At 43.1% G+C, this 23699-nt stretch overlaps 1 protein-coding gene across 2 annotated transcripts in view; it reads right to left on the bottom strand.

Annotated features, from left to right (window-relative positions):
• The window catches only part of MLF1 (myeloid leukemia factor 1), a 45548-nt gene that overhangs the window by 4293 nt on the left and 17556 nt on the right, over positions 1 to 23699 (bottom strand). Inside the window, exons 2-7 of one of the 2 annotated variants that reach the window (XM_066600369.1) lie at positions 19204 to 19360; positions 17167 to 17211; positions 12837 to 12923; positions 7272 to 7400; positions 4388 to 4547; positions 1918 to 2059 (exon numbers count right to left, since the gene is read on the bottom strand). In XM_066600369.1, coding sequence (XP_066456466.1) covers positions 1918 to 2059; positions 4388 to 4547; positions 7272 to 7400; positions 12837 to 12923; positions 17167 to 17211; positions 19204 to 19360 — 720 coding nt within the window. The remainder of the gene's footprint in view (positions 1 to 1917; positions 2060 to 4387; positions 4548 to 7271; positions 7401 to 12836; positions 12924 to 17166; positions 17212 to 19203; positions 19361 to 23699) is intronic. The other variant, XM_066600376.1, reaches the window with a different exon arrangement.

Here is a 23699-nt window from a genome sequence, read left to right as displayed (position 1 = left end):
CCCCAATCAAAGCAAGTTTGTTCTCCGATTGTCAACTTGTGAGAGGTTTTTTTTTTTTGCAGAAATGGAGTGGGAAAAAAAAGGGGGGGGGGGGTTTGCTCATCTAATCACTCCGCTACACCATTTAACCCTGCAGATGCTGCAGTGATTACTTACGCAAGGCTTGAAAAAGAAGAGAACCAAAAAACCCTACACATAGTTGGCGTCGCCACATCCATAAAAACCCATACTATAAAATAATACTTTATTTATCTAGCAAGGCTCAAGGAGGTGAGCAGATGATTGTCAGAGTCTACTGTCAATAGCTCCTTCATGAATGTAAATCCAGTGGGTTTATCTCAACATGCAAACCAACGGTAACGCTCAAAGATACAAAGGCCAGATAAAATTTGCTAGAAAACGTATTTAAAAGCTGCCCAGTTCTGGAAGATGCTTTTGATAGATTCAGTGAAAATGAACGAGAATGATGGGAAGAGAACAGATGATGTGCTATGCTTTGGATCAGGAGCCCCCCACTCCCTTTCTTCGTAGTGTCACATGGTAGAGGCAGTATTATGGCTGCCAATTGGGCTGGGTCACTGTTTATTGATGGTGTGACTGTGAGTAGATGTAGCACAATGAATTGTGAAGTCTATAGAGTGAGAGTATTATTTGTCCTTATGAACAGCACCTAGGTGTGTGAGGAGACCTACAAGGCCATCCATCTGCAGCGTCCCAGTGGCTACCTAGACACTGGGAGGGTAGAGTTGGCATTTGTCACAGTGGCTCTTACCAGACTCCTCCCCAGAGATGCACGCAACCTCAACCCAAGTACTGCTAGGCCTCTTCCAGGCAACGCTCAGACAGCGATTACCTGGATATGTGTGGTGGACTGTAGACTTGTCACATGTGACGCCACTGTTCCTTACACACCGGTATGATCCTCGGCGGAGAAATGAAGGAAGTCCACATATACAATTAATTTTAGTACCTCAATCCCTGGGAACGGACAGGGGCAGGAAAACTTTACTGGAAGCTTGTCAGAGTACAATGTTACACACACCAGTGCAGGAAAAACAAAGAATGTGAGGTCAGGGAGGAGACACAGTATGACACCAGTCCTACAGTCCATGTTATCCATACGGTAGCGCTCCTAAAAGGTAAACACTCCGAAGGAGGATGTGAGTAGGATCAATACACAGACACTCACTTGATTCAGCACTTGGATCACTGCAGGGCGGACTCTTCTCTCCATTAAGCTCTCACTCTCAGATGACGTTTCCTAGGATAGGGACACCAGGATACCTTTCCTCAGCCTCCATTCTCTTTACCCGTTGACTTGCACACATGCTGGTGGATTGGTTTTAGATCCATTGTGGTGGTGTAGAGTGGCAAAATCCCTACTATCAGTGTCTGCAGAGGATTTCGGTAGATACAGTGCACCTCAAACCTCCCAAGTCTTAGTTTTATCAGTGCAAGCTTTCCCCCATACCAGGCAGCCTCTAGTGAGCACAGCACCACTGGTCAGGTGATGCCAGTTCTACATCACAGGGGAAGCGCTGTATCTACTCAAATCCGCTGTGGATGCATGTTGAAGACTTCCATTATCCCACAGCAGCCAGGTGGGTATAAAACTACATTCCCAGACTTTTTGAACCTTTCCTATGAGCATCAGAACGTCCATATCAGAACTTACTTTATAATGCTTATAGATAGTGACAAGATCCCTTTAAGCATCTATTGGATATAGAAGGTACATAGGCCAGAAATGAAGTGAATTTTTCCTTAATTTTTCTATTGAACAACTTTGGAAAACAAAAAAAATGTAAGTTCCCAGAAATTGAGATCAGCTGATGTATACAACACCACATTATGTACATAGTATTCTATGAGGAAATGAGAAACAGGTAGAAATTGTGTAAATCATCAAAGACTCACCTTCTAGGCACATCTGGGGGTCCTATTTTGGTGGAATACTGAGCTCTTTGGTGTTTAGGAGCTTCTATGGAAAACTTTTTCTCAAATGGTTTGAACTTGGAAATAGCTCCTTCCCATTCATAGTCAAATGAAGGTGCATCGGCTGCAATCCAAGAAAATATAGTTATACGTAGAGATCGTGACGCACTTTCCTTGCAAAAGCTTTTCTAGCCAGTGGTGTGGCTCTCAAATTCTGGCTAGAAAAGCCAATAATGAGCTCAAGATTTTTGAAGTTCACAGATCGTGTTTTCAGTAAAGCCTGTATACACATATTAATAAGAAGCATTAGTAATAATAATAATAATCTTTATTTGTATAGCGCCAACTTATTTTACAGGGCTTTATAAGTGTAATAGTGATAGTAAGTAATAGTAATAGAGATATATATATATATATATATATATATATATATATATAACTAACAGTTATGATTATAGATTAGATAAACATAAAAATATATAAGATTGATGTCAGAAAGCCCACATCTAGTCTGCCCTTCTATTATTTCTTTAGGATAGAGGTGTTTTAATTCCCTTACTGATGCTTTGAACAAGCTTCCAGCAGATGTGATTGGAAAGTCATCTACTACTCATTCCGGAAAATACTATTTCCTGACTTTGCTTCTGATTTTCCCCTAACTCATCTCAGCCTCTGTGTTCTAGTGTTTAGCTTCCTAATAACACCTTTAAGGGTTTTGATCAAGTCTCCCTTTCCCTTCTTTCCTCCTGGTTATGTAGATTCAGTTCTGCAAAGGTCCCTTTACACAGGACAACTGTCAAGTGGATAAGTATCCAACAGCCATCCAAAGGGCTACCGACCAACTATTGTTACTGTGCTTTGTACAGGAGTGATAGTCATTCAAGTGAATGGAAGTGGAACGGGTTGGTATTGTTTGGCTGCCCGCCGCCATTCACAGTAAACAGGAGTTACTCAAACATTGAGCGGCTCCCGTTTACACGGTCCAACAGTTGCTTGGTATTTAGTTCTGTTAATAACCAAAACAAGTGACCGTTTCCTCACTCAGTGCTGTCGGCAGCCATGTGTACACGAGATGGTTATAGCCTGAATTCACTACTTCCAGTGACAATTTGGGCGATCATTGCCCCCGTGTAATAGGTAAAGTAAAGGAAATCAGTCAGCATCTTTTAGCAGCCCTGACTGAGAATACCATAAGGTAGTTTCTGTCACAGTGATGTGTCTGCTCTATGCATCTTTGCAGTAGTTTGGGAGAAACCTGCATTTTATTAGTAGTAGCCAGACACAAGACTAGTCCTGCATATTCATGAGCTATAGGTTGACCACACCCACCTCACCCTCCAGACAATGAGTGACAGCTCTCTCTATATGCACAGTAATAGGCAGAGAATTGTCAAGCTTTGGCTGAAGGGCAGGTTGGGTGTAGCTAGGCTTCAGTCGTGAATATTCAGGACTACTTTAAGTAGTCCTCTATGAATATGCTTCTCCAAAACTACTGCACAGACCCACACAGCAAATATATCACCATAAACAGTGTGACTATTACCTTATGCCACCCTCACAGAGAGGTGCAAAAAGATAGTGACAGAGTATCTTTAAGATTTTCCTGAAAAGTGTTGTTCTTGAGACCTTCCCCCATTGTTGAAGCCCATATTTGGGCTCGTTATCAGGCCTTTCTGTAGAGGAGGTCTCTAAATGGAAAACAATTAAATATCCCAGATATGATCTCACCAGAGCTCTATACAGCGGGATCACAATCTCCCTCTTTCTACTGGTAATACCTCTTCATAGGCAGCCAAGCATCTTACTCGCTTTCTTTGCTGCTTTACTGAACTGTGAACTCATTTTAAATCTTTCAGAAATCAGAACCCTTAAATCCTTCTCTGCTGAAGTCCTGGATAACACAGAACAGCTGATACAATAATCAGCGAAGTCGTCCTCCTCAAGTGCATTATTGTACATTTGGAAATATTGAATTGCAGTTTCCATTGTTTTGCCCACTAAATAGTTTACACAATACATGTAGATGTGCAACTTTCATGTATGGCATGTTTGATATTCTTGAAAATTATATTTTTCCACTATTGTTTCAGCTGTATTCTGCTCTCTGATGACAGGCTGGGTATTAAGAACGCAGCTATCCAGCTGGGTTCTCCTTACCTCGTTCGTAGCGCTTAGCTGTAGAACATCCGGGCGCTCCGTGCAGAAAACAGCTGGATGCACAAGACAAGCAGAGACACCCCGCTGGTCCTCTGCATCCTCTGCTGGGAGCGCAAGGTGATCGCTCAACATTTGAGCGATCATCTTGCGCTTAAATGACAACGATTATCGCTCAAAAGACATCTTTTGAGTGATAATCGTTGTGTCTAAATGGGCCTTTAGTCATAAATGTAAAGACTGTCCTAATTGCCAGGGGTGAAACAGATCTAGAAAAACCTGGTGGGTTAGGACTCACATTCATCCATATTTAAAAATTCTTGGTTGAGTTCTTGGTCTCCTGTCTTCTTGTTCTTCATCTGCTGAACAATATGGGCACGGTCTTTGATGTGATGTCCAACAGCAAGTGTTTCCATTCCGCTTTCAGAGTCCTTGACAGCTTTCTTGGTTTCTTTTATCTGCATGTGAACGGCAGCTTTGGTTACGTTTGATAGTACAATACTACTACTTAGTTGTAGAAGCTTTTAGTAATGAATATGCACACTTACACATCAATAACTTGTCAGATTACACAAGTAGAATACAGTGCAGGAGTTTTAAAAAAAACAACTGTTTTTGTTTTTTTACAGTTATGAAGTGGTAATGGGCAGTAACATTTTGAAGGCTTTCTTCACAATTGATAATCGTGCTAGAAATGGTTTAGAAAGGTGAAATCTAGTGGCAAGTTCCTTTTAATAAGATTACCCACATATTTTCTATCAAAAGTCTTTAAATATGGTCAAAAGTTGTTTTAAAGAAATTTCCAGTGTTTCTCATCATTTTTGTTTCTATGTCTCCCTCTTAGTTCTACTGCTAATTCTTGGTGCTCTAAATCAGTTTCCTACTCCTTCTGGCAGCCGATAATTTATTGTCTTCTTACTTCCCCAATAGAATGAGACATGTACTGCAGAATCTCTGATGCTTCCCTGATAAGCAGACAGAAAGCCTTTTCTAATGACTGCTCTGCAGTAGTCAGAGGATTTCCTATGCATCGATCACTAGGCTTAGAACTGGCTATGGTGCGAGTGAAAAAAAGCATGGGTATCCACCTGCACTCGGCTGATTAGATGGATGCGCACACGGATGTGAACACCAGTTGGCGCCATACTATGTAGGTAAAATATCTGTTTTTAAGCAGTATGTAAATGGCAAATATTGTTCATTTGTATTAGCTATATAAGGAATATATGTAATGGTTGAACAACCCCTTTAAAGCTGCAGTGAGTAACAGGACACTAAAACTGTCTGGATGGGGACTACTTTTTCCATATGGCATACCCCGATAATACATAATAACTAAGGATGAGTGAGCACGCTTGTTTAAGGCTGATGCTCAATCGAGCATCGGTCTTTTTGAGTAACGGATTACTCGTCCGATCACCATAAAACTACTGACAAAGAAGCACTGGGCAACTTGTGTCTTTTGTGTCTCTTGTGCCCAGCGCCGACTTAAGGTTGGTTGGCACCAAGTGCAAAACGTTTTATTTCCAAACTTCCCACAGTGCACCATGTTGTGCCCAAAGAACACTGCCAGATAGTTTATTATTTTGACACTGTTTAAGCAACTAAGGAATGTAGGTCCAAAGCAGCCATCTTACCATAGGTTTGCTCACCAAGTGGCAGATTTTTGGCTTGCAAGTTCTGAGTTTTCAGAACATTAAAGGGGTTGTCTCGCGCCGAAACTGGGGTTGTTTTTTTTCCATAGGCCCCCCGTTCGGCGCAGGACAAACCCAAGGGATGTGTTAAAAAAATATATAATTATATATTACTTACCCAAATCCCCGCTCTGCGACGTCTTCCTTCTTCCTTCTTCTTCCTTCACCAAGATGGCCGCCAGGATCTTCACCCACGATGCACCGTGGGTCTTCTCCCATGGTGCACCATGGGCTCTGTGCGGTCCATTGCTGATTCCAGCCTCCTGATTGGCTGGAATCGGCACATGTGACGGGGTGGAGCTACGATGACCAGCTCTCCGGCACGAGCAGCCCCATTCACCAGGCAGAAGACCGCAAAGCGCAAAGCGCGTCTAAAAACGCCAGAAGACAGCGAAATTAGACGGAGCCATGGAGACGGGGACGCTAGCAACGGAGCAGGTAAGTGAATAACTTCTGTATGGCTCATAATTAATGCACAATGTACATTACAAAGTGCATTAATATGGCCATACATAAGTGTATACCCCCACTTGTTGCCGTGAGACAACCCCTTTAAGTTCAATGTTGCCAACCTTCAGTGAGGTGCACACACCACTAAAGCTAGCCTCATCTGTGCCGCATGATAACTACAGGCTTCTAGGAGGCGCCAGCGTATCATGCTGACAGATTTTCGGAACGGAGGGTAATTAGATTTATATTGCCCTATGGGGGAAACGCTATAGAGAAGAACGTTGGAGGCAAGTGCTGCACATGAAATTATTTACGCTACGGGTGTGAAGTCTAGGTTTTAGCTTCTTCCCTGTACGTTCCCATCTCTGGCAGGTGGTCTCATCTGTCATGTATTCTGCAGTGTGTGGCTAAACACAACTGGAGTTGGCTTTCCATATTCTACGCTGTATCTCATGCCATCTGATAGGTTTATGATTTTTGTGGAATGCTGATACGTAGTGGCGGATATATTTAGTCAGAGATGTATCACTCTTGACCTCCCCTAAATATAAACTGTACGGCCTTCGGCGCTCCCCGTCACACACAGACTAATAACCCGGCCATAACACTCTCTTCATCAAACCACCACCGGTCACTGCAGCATGTCACCGACCGGTCAGAAGCCCCGTATAATGTTATTAGAGCGAACACTTCTTTGACAGACTGCTATTTTCTACTTCCGTCTAGAAGGAGACATGTGCTCGGCTTTAGGGTTCAAATTCATATTTCTTAGTGGCATTGGGTAGAGCAGCTGCAAAGGAGCCAGTGAAAGGCCAATGTTAAATTAGTCACTGAAGCAGCGAATGTAGAATTACTCCATGCTATCCATTAGAGCAGATTATACACCATACTACATTTTCTCAAGTTCAGAGTTCAGTCATACCGCTATGTGGCTTAATGTAACCAGAGTGTTTCTTGGAAGTAGCTGCTACAAAATAAAGTGGTGTGAAAATGCTAAAAACAAAAGAGTTATAGACATAAAACTAATATAATACTCACGCCACCAGGAGCTTTACGGGTTTGACTTGTTGCATGGAAAATCTTAGGAGGTTCATCTCCAGTTTTGGAATAGGTCATTACCGAGGAGGACTTAAATGAGTGAACGTCGGGTCTGTCTGCCAATCCTTCCTACAGAAAGCAGGATAAAACATGTATACTCAAAAATGGTGCAAACAGAAGACCAGATATGACCAATATAATAAAAATCCCAAGCCGCAATAGAGAGGAAGACGACTAGTAGAGGACAGCGCCATTTGCAACTCTGGTTTACAAATCAGTGTAATGCATAGAGATCCATTTAATATGCATAGCGGAACGTGGGCCCAAGGCCAGTGGAACTGAAGTACAAACCATATGTGACCACTAGCACTGGATGAATGTGGTGGATTTTCGAAGAAAATAATCAAATGAACTCCAGGGGGCGCCACAACAAACATGGCAGATTTTTTTCCCCCAAGGATTCCAATTTAAAAAATTGTTGTTTTGCCTGATCCAGCAGAGAAATTAAAAAGAGTTAATTGTGGGACAAGAACTTTGAAGTTAACCCCTACCCTGTGGATACAGGATAATTCTGGTATAGCCACTTTAATACATCCTCCGGTCCAATGGTGCTTCAACAAAGAATGTTGAAAAAAAACAGAACTAGTCAGAGATGTGGTAGATCTTTTCAGTCAGAAAATTGGAACAAAGCTGTTACTAAATCTCCCCTATAGATGAAGCACAAACAGAGGTTATGGCTGCCTGCAGACGGCCGGGTCGGATCCCGCTGCGGGAATTCTCGCAGCGGGATCCTACCCGCATCCCGCTGTGGGAATTCTCGCAGCGGGATCCTACCCGCATCCCGCTGTGGGAATTCTCGCAGCGGGATCCTACCCGCATCCCGCTGTGGGAATTCTCGCAGCGGGATCCTACCCGCATCCCTGCAGAGACCAGTGTGGGTCTCACCTGCTCCCGCGGCTCCGCCTCTGTAATGTGCCGGCTGCTGGCACAGAGCGGAGCCGGCCCAGCACTACTGACATTTCTGTGCAGGCCTCTGCAAGACCCGGACAGAAATAGAACATGCCGCGATTTGTTTTCTGCATGCTTTTTTACGTGGACAAATCGTGGCCGCCTGCCTAGGATTGCGTTTTCTTATGCAATCCTATGGCAGCAGGCACCAGCAAAAATTCTGCGGGAAATCCCGCTGCAGAATTTCCACCCATGTGCAGGGAGCATAAAGCAGTAATACATCTTTAGGCTGTATTGGCATGGGGTGCTTTGGATGCAGTAAAAAAAAAAAAAAAAAAAAACATTGAAACCTGCACTGACACAACCCCAAGCAGTTTTGTCACGTTTGCAATAAAAAAAAACAAAAAAAACCTACAAATGCATCAAAAATGCATGTGGTTTTATTGATGTGGGTTTTTTTGTCTGGTAAAACTGCACTTATGTGAATACAGCCTAACGGCATATAGGGAGAGCATGATCATATAGGGAGACGTTATCAAGGGCTTTAAAACGGTTTACTTGCTGAAAAGAGTTGCAAGCTTTGGCGCACGTCCCATTTATGACTCTTTCCATCATTTTCACCAATGCCCTGAAACAGTTCTGGTCGTACATGCTGTGGGGAACCAGTGTAAATCTCCACACAGCGCACTCTCCCCAATACAGTCCACAGTGTGGGAGTCTTTATTGCAGGCAAAGGCATATTCTGCATCTGACAGACCAGCTTTCTGTGATGGAAATCACCCAGTAATCTGCTGCATATCCAGGATTTGATTATTATTAGCGAGAGTCCTACCTCATTAACAATAGGTTTTCCAGTTTTATTTAAAGTTTATTTATTGTATAACAAATAGTTCAGCATCTAATACTCTTGTGTTTCAATTTCTCATAGTTTTCAAGTATCTCTGCTTGCTGTCAGTGACTAGAAATGTTAGGATCATATCCAATTGGTTTAGCAACCCTATTAGAATAGTGAGCTGAAATATATTTAAAGGTGTATACTCTTTTCTAAATAGAGACAGGAGGCCGCACTTTTTGATCTTGCAAAAGACTTTTAGGCAAATGAAATACTACATTATCACTGCAGTCACTCGAGGGTTCTTGACCACCTGAGTCCTCAGGAATCTGGTGGCAGTTGGTGATGGTTTCTTCTTTCTGTCATGTAACCGGTGTTCTTTTAGCTTTGAACTTGCAAACTATGCTTCAATCTGTACCTCTAGGAACATTGAATGCCTTTGCCATCTTGTTAAATCTTTTTCCTTGTCTCTGTGAGGCAATGATCTCTTAACTTTTCTGACCACTGTCTTAATTTAGACAGTTTTAACATGCAATCAAATTCCTAACCTATCCAGGCATTTGAGGTGTTTTATTTCAAGCAAACCTAGTGTAACTAATGAAGCTTTTGATTAGTTGCATCAGGTGTGCTTGAAATAACCAATTTGCAAATGCATGCTCTTATGAGGGATTCTATTCATGGGGTTGAATAATTTTGAGAATGCATATTTGCAAACAGCTAAAAGTTTGTACATTTGGCAAATAAATATAATTTGCAATGTGGGGGGGGCGGTTGAATAATTTTGAGTGCAACTGTATATAGTGAATACTGAGTTTTATTAATAGAGGAGGATCTTGGCTTCATTGCTTATAAATTCCATATGCCCTATTATTGCCTATTGTTAGGGGTTCTCCTGATTTTAGACTATATGCAAGCAAGGATATTTGAATTTGTTGACAACAAGCAGAGGTCTTGAGAACAGTGAAGCAAAAAAAAAAAACAACTATATTAGAATGTTGCAGAACATTTTATTATCCGCTGATCAAACTTCATTTAGAGACAGTAGAGAGTAGAAGCCAGAGAACAGATCATCACTATTATTATTCATAATCAGTGTACATAACACACAACATGCTGCAGCTTGCTTGATACACAGGATATAGTCAAGAGGATGACTTTTGCTGTCCTAGCATAAGGTTCAGGCTGACATTCTCCGGCTCTGCTATGTATTTGGAAGAGTAAATGTGAGATTGCGAGCCGATGGCACGATTATAGCTCTGATCCGAGGGTAGAGTGTCTCATGTGCGAGTGAAGATTAGAATTTGTGTAACACTGGAGATGTAGCATCAGAGGGGAGATAATATTACTACAGTAACGTATGAATCACTCATATATAGACTTGGCTGATACAGCCTACACATAAGCAAGTCTGTGGAGCCTTCCACCATGACCAAACATGGTAGACGGATACAATAGGGTGGATGTGAAACGGAAGGTTATATATAGCTGGAACGATGATATAGAAATGATGCATTAAATCAAGGCTAGGTATAAAGGAGGCATTTTCTTGGAAAGGCTAAGCAGATCTTTGCTTGGCATACACAGAGAATTCCAAAAGGCTTGAAAAGCTTCTATTAATCGCCAGCAGGAACAGTGAATGAAGATTGTCAGGGCACAGAGGACATCTTCTTGGCAGCCATTGTGCAGGGGTGGAAAGCGTATCATAACAGGATCACATATACCCATATGACCTGCACTACCATCACTTTGTAACAGAAAACCCAGACACCAATCTGATATGAAAGGCGCTTCCTCTAGAACTGCCTCTGCTTGCTTTATTTTAGGTTCACCTCGTAGGACTCCAACTAAGAATAAGCTGGAAATGCAAATTTTGCAGCATAGTTATAAACTAACTAAAGTCTAATCAAATAGAATGCCCTTAAAATTGGTGGAAAATAAAGTTTCTAATTGATTAATAAAGAAACCTACAAATTAAAAAATGGGTTGTCTTGTGAAGAGCAGCAGAAACTACAGAGGAAATTGAGCATTACATGCTGTCCATTGAAATGCTTGGCCGTCCATGTAATGCATGGGTGTCTCAGATCCACCAGAGCAGTTCTCAGTTCTTGCACACAGATGGGAGGGTTTACAGGCTAAGGACTCGTTCCCCTCATGGCCTACATATGACATAACAGAGCATATGGACAAGGGTTGTTCTGATGGGACAACCCTTTAAAGTGACCCTTCAAGTCCTGGGACAAAATTTTGTCCCAGGACCAAAGGGGGGGGGGGGGGGGGGGGATGGGGTTATAATACCTGTTGACTTTCAGTAGTACACACTGCTGTAATTGGCCAGCACGGACCAATCAGAAGGCACCATAAGTAGCTGATTACCCATGCAGTGTGCATCAGGTAGTCTAAAAGGTGCATTTACAGATGGCTTTTGAGTGATCATTTTGCGTTAACTACTACTTGGTACTAATGCATATTAGTACCAATTAGTAGTGTGGGAGCTATATTCAGGGAACAGACCACCCACTGCTCTCTGAGTAAATTCCCTTTGTTCTGCTGCAGGGCTGACAGCTAAGACAATGTAACCAGCTGTAATCAGCAGTGCCGGGCAGAACACAGCATGTGGTCCTGCTTATCAGCTCTTCTGCCGAACGATGGATTTAATGCAGAACTGAGGTCCATCGTTCAGCAGAAAAGTGAAAGGAGGGCACATTTACACGTAACGATTATCGCTCAAAATTGGCTCAAAAGCCCTCTTTTGATCGATAATTGTCTCTAAATGGGCCTTAAGAAGCAGCACAATCATCTTAGATCACCAGATCATGGCTCAGGAACTGGCAGCTATATGACAATAAATAAGGGAATCTGGGTAATGTTAACCCCTTTCTCCCCTAAAATGACCCTCCGACTCGAAGGGGCGCTTTAAGTAGTAAAATACTCCTTACTAGTGTTGCTAGTATTTCCTTATTTTTAGCTTTAGTTTCTCTTTACAATTTGCAAACTGGCTGTGCGTGCAATTGAGATAATTGACATTGCCTAATATTATGTAATCTATGGGAGGCTCCTCATTGTTGGTTAACCTACATACCTTACTAGTAAAGACATTCTTCTAGCAACAGGCCAGACATTATTCTGGATTTAGGGCAGCGTGCACTGTAATTGTCAGTTTCCACTTGCAATAACTCAGTAAACTCATTTTATGAGGAGTGTGTGATTAAAAAAGGTACAAGACACATGCACCGATTATGTCAGCGACTGCCAGACTGGATTTTCTACAAGGACCAATTTTGAAAGCATAATCTGCACCAAGCCACTGGATGTGCAGGAGCATACAGAGGAGAGAAAACTAGTGCAAAAGTCAAAATGCTGTGAGACTACCCCCAACCCAGGAAAGGAGGGTCTGATTAATGCTCACCACCCCATTTCTACGCTTTGCAAAAAAAACAAACAAAAAAAACACATTATGACGCTCTGAGGTGAGAATGGACACTTGTAGAAAGTTACACTGCCAGTGATAGGTTGTATCTGTGGAGCATATGCCCTTTAATATAACATTAGGTTTTACGGTGTCGGAGAAAATATTAGAACGCCATTACTTCTGACTTGACGTCACCTAACAAAGTATTAGATGGTTACATGTAGTGCCAAGGCTACCATTTGAGTATTGCCAAGATAGCAAATGAGGCAGGGACAAGCAAGAAATATCCCAAGGTACTTTAATAATTAAAAATGAACATTCAAGGATCATCAATAATATTCTACGGACCTATTAATCATCTAATAATAATACTTACAAAGTGGTTGTGTAGGTCTATCATTCTGTTCCTCATATTTGCCATCATATTGTCAATGGAGTGAAACCCATCCTTCAAATCGGGGACCTACAAATGGCACATAAGAAAATACCAAGTTGAGCAAGGTAACAATAATGGCTACCTACTATAAGCATATCTAGCAGCCTATTGTAAATAAGCCTAAGGGTGCATTCACACGAACGTATATCGGCTCGGTTTTCACGCCGAGCCGATATACGTTGTCCTCGTGTGCAGGGGGGGGGGGGGGGAATGGAAGAGCCAGGAGCAGGAACTGAGCTCCCGCCCCCTCTCTGCCTCCTCTCCGCCCCTCTGCACTATTTGCAATGGGGAGAGGCGGGACGGGGCTAATTTGCAGACCTTAGCCACGCCCCCGCCACGCCTCCTCTCATTGCAAATAGTGCAGAGGGGCAGAGAGGAGGCAGAGAGGGGGCGGGAGCCTCAGTTCCTGCCCCTGGCTCTTCCATCCCCCCCCCCCCCCCCCCTGCACACGAGGAGAACGTATATCGGCTCAGCGTGAAAACCAAGCCGATATACGTTCGTGTGAATGCACCCTAAGGGTGCGTTCACATGTTGCGGAAACACTGTGGGAAAAACCGCAGCAGAAACATTTACTATTCAAGTGAATGGGATTAAAGAAAATCCTGTTAAAAAAAGACACTGCCGATTTTCTGCTGTAACTGTACTGTAACCCTAACCTGCGATTCTGCTGCGTTTATGCAATGTGTAAACGCACCCTAAAAAGCGGAATATAGTGGGTAAAACAGGTATGCCATAACATGAATAAAGTAATATTGCTGTTAACTTAGAAATGCAGGCATTAGTAAAAGTCAAATACACTTCCCTATAAACACTGAACAATCACAATGCATTAGGAATAGTTGGCGCATGACACCTCGTGATCAGTAACGTGGTGCCACATGAGGAGCAAACCACAATCTGCTACCATACTGACCACGCCTCTGCACATAAGGTGGCAAATGTAGCAACTTACACATTGGGCACATTGTTGGTGTCCGGAGCTGCGGTACTAGTATTTCTGAACCAGTTGCACTAGTTGATGGTTCCCAAGACTGTACCAAGATTGGTTGAACCACAGACAGACATCCGACTAAAGAGGACACAGCGGCAGGCCATATGTGGTTGACCCTAGGATCAAGTATCAGGTAGCACATCTGGTATCTAAGCAACAATGTGCCACAGTGAACCAACTGACCCAGCAGTACTACAGCATGGAAGTTAGACAAATTCCCACAATGACCATGTGGTGTACCTTGCGTCAACTGAAGTTCAATAACAGAAGACCAACAAAGCTGCTCCTGATTACCTCACATTTTCGCCCACATCACCTAACACTGGTCCAGCAAAGATGTCAATGGACCTTGGACTGGAGTGAGGAGTCCCGTTTCCTGCTGAATCATATGGATGGGCAGGTCCGCATGTGGTATAAACAGTATGAAGCCAGATCTCATGGGTGCACTGTAGCTTATAGGACACATACTATATGTGCTGACATACTTAGAGACTGCTGAGAGAATAGATGTGGTCGAATATTCAGGGGCCTCACCTCTGGTGAGCAGCTACAAAGAGCATCTCTTGTTCTGGAGGACCTGTTATATCCTGCATTATACATAAAGGTCATTGATTTCAGTGGGCGCTTTATTAGCCCTGTAATGGAACTACAAGGAAATTGGACACTTACTACCTGGTATTACCAGAGTGAAGGTGGGAGAGCAGATAGAAGAGTATGTATTTAATATACATTTCACCTCCCACTGCCACCAACACACATTTGTCTATTGGAAAACCCCCTTTAACTCCAAAAGATTTTCTCAAGGAGAAAAAAAAAATCTTATTTCAAAAATACATTAAAAATATATAGTTGCAGGTTTGGTTCAAAACCAGATGCTTCTAACTACTTAAATAGCTTCACAGCCGCTCTGCCCTTCCTGTGTGCCACTGACCAGGACATGTGACTACAGCGACCTTTTATAGCCAACCAGTGGCCAGAGCAGGGCACTGCTGTGGTCAGCGATTGGCTGCAGCAGTCACAGGTCCTGGTCAGCATCAACCAGGAAGGACAGAGTGGTGTTGAAACAATTTTAAGTGTTGGCAAAACCCCTTTAACGGTTAATCGATATTTGAAATTAAGATTTTATTATACGTGGGTGTATTCCTAGAGGGAAAAAAAAGAAGCTTTTTTGGAGTCATGTCAGCTACCTCGAAACCAGCGAGGCTGCGGTAGCACCCCTCCCAAGATTAACAAGGATTTAATGCTGTCTTGGTGGTGGATGAGCGTGTACATTTTTCTGTATTGCTAAACATACCTAGAAAAAAATGTTTCTACAAGTACTGATCTGCATAGACTTCACCACTATACACAGCCTGGAGAATGGAGCCAGCTGCACTCACTGTATTGATGTCGGGCATCATCAACTCCTTATAGGCAGAACCAGTGCACAAAGGGTTCGTTTTATAACAACATTTTAAAAGTTTTTAAGACATCTTGGATTTTAAAAATTAAAATGCAAATATTCTCCTGTCAGATCTCGTCAAACTAGCTCTAAAGCTGAGAGACTCTTCGGCCAAGCCTGGATCTGAACCTGTTGCATCCTCGTTTCCCCACAAAAGGGCACTATTTGTGGGTCTGTCTAGTAGCCGCCATGAATATTACATGGTTGGTAGATCGGTCGCCTAAAACTAAGTCCTGAAACAGCTTCACCTTGCATGCAAGTCATATATGGAAGCTGATCTATAAGGAAATGCTGACACTTGAGGGTCATTGGGTAAATGAGAGGGATACCTAGTATTTAATAAACAGCGAGTCTGACTGTCAGATAAGACATATATAACTGATCTATGATGGGCAGCACTGGAGAGACACCTGATACCAATGAGAAAATAGGGTTGTGAGAATTTTCCTTAATTAACATAGTAAGTGAGACTTCTAGGGTTACATTCCAGATTTCATGGTTTTTAAATATCTACAGTAATTGGTATATAGATGGATAGACGGTCATTTATGGGCACCTTGGTGATCAGTTGAGGAATAAATATAATCCTCCCGTTACCACACCAAATAACCACTTGGTTTCTCTTGCTGGGAATAATCACATTTTGCTCTACTGGCTAACACCGTACCAACCTAAGTAATCCTGTAGATATGATACCTTTTAATGGTAACAAAAATACATGATGTTATCGTGAGCTTTCATCAGGCAATAATAGGAAATATCTGAGGAAGTACAATATATGATATATTAATCTCAAAAAAGGTATTCAAAAAGAAGGAGCTGATTTGGGGATTACAAAAACTACAAGAGACAGGTACACAAAGTTTTTTTATGACATAACAGCAAGTTCCATTTTCTGCCACACCGCAGCACTGGGTGTCTCATTTACAGTTTTAGGATCCCTGAGGTGCATGTGGTGGAATGCATTAAACATGGACACCATGTGTTATACGACAAATTTGCTTATGACGAGGCGGCTGTTTTTGGAAACTGCATCAGAATTCATCCATGTAGAGAACACAGATTTCAATGAAAACAATGTGTTAAATCTACATGATTTTGCATCAATTTTTCGGCTTTTATTCTTTAACAAAAGCAATTAAACACAGATCGAACTGGTTCGATAGAAAAACCACAAACATGACCTCACTGCGTGAAAAGGATTTTAATCAATCCAGTCGCAGCCCTGTAACATATCTCCACTGCGGTCATTTACTGCAAAGGGAGAACCCTATATATGAATATACCCTTAAAAATTTGGGTAAATCATGACGATTATTTTATGTACTCATGTCTGAAACCAGAGAAAAATGAACAGCTTCAGACACGTCTCATTGGTTCTTTCAGCTCACTAGAGTATTCACATAACACTAGAATATGCAATCACTTTATGATCAATGGAGACCCAATATCTGGGACCCCCACCAACTGCGGAAAAACAAGCCCTTCAGAGTCCATCTCAGCATCAGGGGGGTCCCAGAGGATGTATTCCCACTGATCATACAGTGATTTCTATATCTTAGGGATAGCATATTCCTGTACAAGAAATACCCTTATTATATGTAACCCATGTCATGTACATTACAATAGATGCGTTATGCGCCCGTCTACTGCAGGCCTCTTTACAACTTGTAATGCACTATACAATGAGGTTCATTTACTTATAACAGAATTCCCTGTGAGCTTCTGATGAAAAAAAAATATTAGTATATAGCACTGCAAATCCACACCCGGTGTTAGAGAAAATCATCATGCTCCAAACAGCAGCACAATGCAGAAATCAGTCCCAGGTTACTGACCATACTAGAAAAGGGAGCACTAGGCATGTGACACAGACTTGAGGCCTGAAAGAAAAGTAGCAGTTGTGATGAGAACTTTTCCTATAACATAACTTTTACAAAAACCACCATGTTCTGGTTTCTCAATGTAATATGTTCCTGGTTGTAGAGTGGTGTGAATAACGGTGTTGTATATGAATAATATACAATCAGTGATGTGCCAGTCCATCAGACATGAAGACGTTTACGGGATATAATGCATTGTCCTATTGATGGGGAGTTGAGGCTGCTATAGACCCTTACAATTTAAATGCTCTTTGCATATACAAGATGCATACATTATAATATACATGGACGTGCCAAGTGTAATGGGACTGCAGTATGTAAACGGATTTAGCCTCCATGGGATATGGCAGCAGACACCACAAGAGTGCTTCTGTTAACACTACAAGACGGGACACAGCACCTTGAGCTCGTGAAATTGCCAACTAGACCCTAGAAGACTAGCAACTTGTGGCATGGCACAATGAGTCACGATACCCATTATTTCAGGCTGGTGGTAAGGTTCAGGTATGGCACAGTCCCCATGAAGCCATGGACCCCAGTTGTCAACAAGACACTGTACAGGCTGGTGGTAGTTCTATACTAGTGTGAGGAGTGTACTCATGGCATGGGTTGGGTCTACTGGTCCACCTAAGCAGGTCATTGACCAATACCTGCTACATTTCACTGCCTGTTGACCATTTGAAGCCCTTCATGGATTTTATGCACCCCCACGATGATGGGATATTCCAGCAGGGTATTGCAGTGTGCCATTGGAATCAAGTTGTCCAGAATTGGTTCAAGCAGCATTCTGGAGAGTTCCTAAGAATGTTGTGGCCTGCATGTTGATCCAACATGAGCCAAATGGAGCATTTAAGGGATGTGGTGGGGAGATCCATTCATACTTGAGATCCTGCACCTACAAATACCAGCTTTGGGTGGCTATACAGATGGCACAAGTCAACATCCTTCCAGACGTCTTCTGTCCATTTGTGGAATCCACGTCATGTTGAGTTGCTACAGTTTGTGGGCTAAAGACAATCCTACATATTGGCTCCTGTCGCAAGATGTGGCACATCAGTGTATATATTATATATAATGAGCACTGTTGGACATGGTATGAGGATCACATACACTAGTAGTCCTGGAATGATTTCAGTAAGTACGGCCATTACTCTACTGAGCCGCAATAGACTTCTGTACATAAAATATTTTAGTTTTTTCTTCCAGAATCTTAGTTCTTCATTTTTCTTAGTAACATTAAGTAACTGGAAAAATAAGGGCTAAATGCACTTCGGAAAACAAAACAAACAAAAAAAGATGGTTTCGTGTATACAAACTCGGATTTAGGGCCCCATGAAAGGAATATACTTGGAAGCGCCTTCTTCTGACCTGCAGATGACTGCTTTCTTTAAATCTCATTTATTGAGCTGCTGATGTCGAAGTTCAGAAAGTTCAGATTACAGTGTGCGAGTTTGGCAGAACTCCAGCGACCCCCGTGGTGTCTTTATTGTCAGTGCATGTAGTGTTCCATGGGTTTCATATAGTGCTGTCTCAATGACTAACGTGCTGCTTACTGCATGGTCTTGTATGCTGGCTGTTTTACGAAGAAGTGAAGCAGAGGGCTGGATTCAGAGAACGGAATAGACATTCTATATATAGGTGATGGAAGAATGCCAGGCTTGCTTTTATCAGCTACACACTGAGCGGTATAGGAACTGACATCTGTCGTAGGGGCTCAACAGTCCTAAACTAGTACACCAGTGCCTGTAAGTGTAATTCTGGACCTCGCTAGGTAGCCGAAACTGTTAATAGATCAGTGTTAATGAGTGCTACACTATAATAGGAATAGTACTGCAGGAGAACAGCTGTGGCTTATATCATGGGGAAAGAGACGTTAAAACCTGGGCAATTACAGGCTGGCATTACTGTACCCGGACCTAAGCTAACAATCAGTGCTTTGAAATGAATCCGACTATAAAATCTCAACTGATGACAGGAGTGTGAGCTGCTTACCCTGTGATCTTCTCTCAGAGCCACCTGGGAACTTTGCTGCCCTCTCCGGCCATGAGATCTGCCATCTGTGATACTGAAGAAGGGATCCCGGCCAAAGGGATCAGAGAAACTTCTCATCATCTGTCTCACATGTTCTTGGTGGGCAGTGAAGGGATCCCTAGGAAAACAGCAGTACTTTCATGAGTGACCATATCCAAATGACCAGACATAATAAACGGTTTAGAAGTCATTTCTACTCCGCTACCGAAATAAGGAACCGAAAACTAAAGTAACGAGCATTATAAAGAAAATAAGAGTGATGACACTGAAAAGTACAATAGTGGATACAAGGTAATGCAAATGAAAACACAACCAAACAGATCATTAAAAAAAAGACCTGGAATCAGTAAGGTTGCTTTAGGTTTGCTTATAAGCAACATATTGATACATTTACCATTGACAGTAGTGCGATCTCAAAGGAGGCTCACAATCCAAATTCTCCAGATCTCAGATAAGGACCAATTTGATAGTAAGGGCCCGTTTACATGGGACTGCTGGGTGCAGATGCCTGATGGGTTGTCCCAGAGATCATCACTCCTGTGCTCAGGAATGAGCATGGCTAGTGAATGGAGACAGAGCGAGACGGGGCTTGTTCCAGCCCACCCATCTTCATTCACTCCATTCATAGATGAACAACTGCCTGTTTGCACAACCCATCCATTGTTCGGTGTAAATTCATGCACTGACTGAACGATGAATGAGAGTTCGTTCGCTTCTCGTTCAGTTTATGCATATATAAAACTGGGCAATAGTCACTCAGATTCCAGCTGGACGCGAGAATCTGAACAATTTATCGACCAGTGTTAAAGGGCACTAAGTAAGTAGGCCTTGGCTTTTTGGAAGGATATCCATGCACACACAGGGAGAACATACAAGCTTCATGTAGATATTGGGGGAAGGTTTACTCATGTAGCTGTAGGATTCAAAGACACCGAGGCAGCATCTTCAGAAATCATAGCGTCTTTAATATGTATAGATACATGTGAGCCCAGTGGAATAATTTCCCAAGTCTGGACTGTAGACTAAAGGAAACATACTATCTTAGGTCCAGTGTCCATGGGCGGATCTGATTTGTGGAATCCATGCGGCTCACCCGCGTTAAAGATCTGCAAATCAAGCCGCCCATAAACATCCGAAAGTGGGGGGGGGGGGGGGGGGGGGGAATGCAGATTTGATTTGCGGACCTTTTAAACAAATAAAAAAAAAAAAAAAAGAAGAGCATGCTCCATTTCACTGCGGATGGAAGTCAATGGAAACCGTCCGATCCACGGGAAAGTAGGAGTTTAAAAAACAAAACTCCATTGTGCATGTGAAGAAAAGAGAAGACCCGGATGGGTAAGTAGTAGTCCCACAGTGTCCTCAGCCACAGGCTCCTGCATGCAGAATCCGATCCGTCCATGAGGCCTTATACAATCCACACAAAGACATTCCTTAGGCTGCCTGTCCACAGGCGTATTTTCATTGCATTCCCCGCTGCGATAATCCAGCCGCAGGGAACGCAAATCGCGGGCGGCAAATCGCGTCATGCTGCGAATTACCACGATTCTCCGTGGCGAGCCTATCTGTCAGATAGGCTCACAGCTGGCTCCTGCTCCTGGGCGGCGGAGATCCGCTTCGGGATATCGCAACACCCGTGGGCAGGCAGCTTTAGTTATCTAAAGACAGACTGATGGTTACATTTCACTTCAGTATTACACGGACGCAGTAACTCTTTAACCCTACAACTGCTGTCTCATCTCCTGCCCTAAGTCAGGCATGCAACACTCACCATCTTACTTGCATTATCCCTTTCATATCCAAATCTCAGCTACCACAATGTGATTGCAATTATATTTCCATCAAATTTAAAGGAGATGTCCCGAGGCAGCAAGTGGGTCTATACACTTCTGTATGGCCATAATAATGCACTTTGTAATGTACATTGTGCATTAATTATGAGCCATACAGAAGTTATAAAAAGTTTTATACTTACCTGCTCCGTTGCTAGCGTCCTCGTCTCCATGGTGCCGACTAATTTTCGCCCTCCGATGGCCAAATTAGCCGCGCTTGCGCAGTCCGGGTCTTCTCCTCTTCTCTATGGGGCTCCGTGTAGCTCCGTGTAGCTCCGCCCCGTCACGTGCCGATTCCAGCCAATCAGGAGGCTGGAATCGGCAATGGACCGCACAGAAGCCCTGCGGTCCATGAAGACGGAGGATCCCGGCGGCCATCTTCAGCAGGTGAGTATGAAGACGCCGGACCGCCGGGATTCAGGTAAGCGCTGTGCGGGTGGTTTTTTTAACCCCTGCATCGGGGTTGTCTCGCGCCGAACGGGGGGGGGGTTTAAAAAAAAAAAAACCCGTTTCGGCGCGGGACATCTCCTTTAAGACCCATTTATTTAACAAATGCACCAAAAATAATAATCCCCTGCAGCTCACTTAGAGGACGTGGCTTAAATAGGAAATGCACCAAAACCTTGTCACAAACTATGCCAACCAATAGGTGGTATAATGTTAGAGAAAAGTGTCTGAAGATGTACTAGATGTATCATCTAACATAAGTCAATGTGATAAAGTTGTTGGGTAAATCCGGTGTGACAAACACAACCAGTGCATGGAAGTACAAGTACATTTGCTGAGATATTACAGAAATGTATCAGGTGTGGGTACAGTAATGTCCAGGTTGTAACTTCTTTCCCCATGATATAAGCCAGAGCTGTTCTCCTGCAGCACTATTCCTATTATAGTGTAGCACTCATTAACGCTGATCTATTAACGGTTTCAGCTACCTAGCGAGGTCCATTATTACAGGTACTGGTGTACTAGTTGAGCCCCTACAACAGATGTCAGGAAAAGTACAACTTCACATGGAATTACCCAGTTACATCTGCTGCCTGCTGGCCTAAATTTACAGTGTCTAACAATAAGACGGGATTAGTAAAGCTGCCTTATTTTTCTAGGATGAATTAAACCAAGGACCAAAGCCAGAAGTGCTGCATGGGCAGTATTGTTCCTTTACAGCAGTCAGGCACAAGGTACTAGTATATCTTGACGCCACCAGGAATTCCTGGTGGTGTCAAGATGCTGATTGGCCGCAAAGGGTGTTCAGCATCAAGTCCTGCAAGCCCACTCAACATACATACAAAAAGGTATACAGTGGCCGCTGCTGCCACGCAGACCCAGAGCAGAGTTCCTTCACCGGCGGCAGTGGCCCACAAGCACCAACCCCCAAAACTTCGGCAGCAGGGAGGCCATACCGAAGTGAGAGTGGTTTCCCTGGAGCGGCCGTGACGGAGCAGTGTTGCCAGCAGCGCAACGGCGGTGACAGCGGAGGTCCGGAACAGAACACTGAGGCGGGGACAGAGGGTGCAGGCGGAACTAAGAGGTGAGCGGCCACGTACCTCTCACGCTTGGCTAAAATGCCAGGCAGCACAGAGAACACACACAGTGCAGCGTGTGCATACATGTTTCCCAGCACTGCAGCCTTACCCTCTGGGTTACTATAGTAGTTAGCCTTACATTATGACATGCAAGTCTGCGATGTTACACCCCTAACATTACACCATTTACAGGTAATAATGTAAGGCTGAGGGTTACAATAGTAACCCGAAAGGTAAGGCTGCAGCGCTGGGAAACATGTATGCACACTGCACTGCGAGGACCTTCCAGACTTCACCCTATCAGGAGCTGGGGGGGTGGCAAGGGCGTTCCTCCTAGCTTCCGGTGGCATCAAGGTACACCAATACCCAGGCAAAATATAATTGGTGCAGTTCAGTTGCTCAAGTGAATGACCAAACCACAATCTAATACTCAAAAAATAACTTTTTAGAAGGCATCAATTTGCAGGGAACTCTTCACCAAGTAACTTATCCTAAAAGATACAATTTATTTAATATATTAAGACATGTAGAATCATCCAGTTAAGCTGCTTTCACATCTGTGTTGGGGGTTCTGTTTTCTGTTATGGGAGCAGGAAAGGGGAATCCCCTGGACAAACTGATCCGTCTTTTGATGGAGCCGAACGGACCCCATTGACTATAATTGGGTCAGTTTGGTTTCCGCTCAGCTGTCTGGCATTTTGCCAGATGAAAAACTGCTGCATGCAGCGTTTTTTTTCTTCTGGTAGTTTGTGCCGGATTTGTGATGGAACCTCCAACCGGAGGGTCGAGCGCAGATGTGAAAGTGGCTGTAGGCATTTGGTCTTACTTTCTGCCTTTTGAAAAAAATATACAGGAAATGTATATTGGTTGCAGTCATACGGCTCAAAATGTACACAAAGAGGTAAACTTGAAAAATGTGAGAATCTATACAGCGAATAGACGTGTTACAGCAAACTAAACCATAAGTTTAAAGAAATCACTTCTTTCTCTGATGGCATTGCAGTGTGATTTTCGGTAGAAACACATCTAGGAACTTTTCACGAAACAGCAACTTTAAAAACAAACCACAACTAGCAATTACAATGTGTGGCATTTGTCAAAG

This window comes from Eleutherodactylus coqui, chromosome 1, assembly GCF_035609145.1.
Source record: "Eleutherodactylus coqui strain aEleCoq1 chromosome 1, aEleCoq1.hap1, whole genome shotgun sequence".
NCBI classification, from domain to species: Eukaryota; Metazoa; Chordata; class Amphibia; order Anura; family Eleutherodactylidae; genus Eleutherodactylus; species Eleutherodactylus coqui.
Note: the sequence above shows the minus strand (reverse complement) of the source record. Positions and strands in the feature narration are given on the sequence as shown.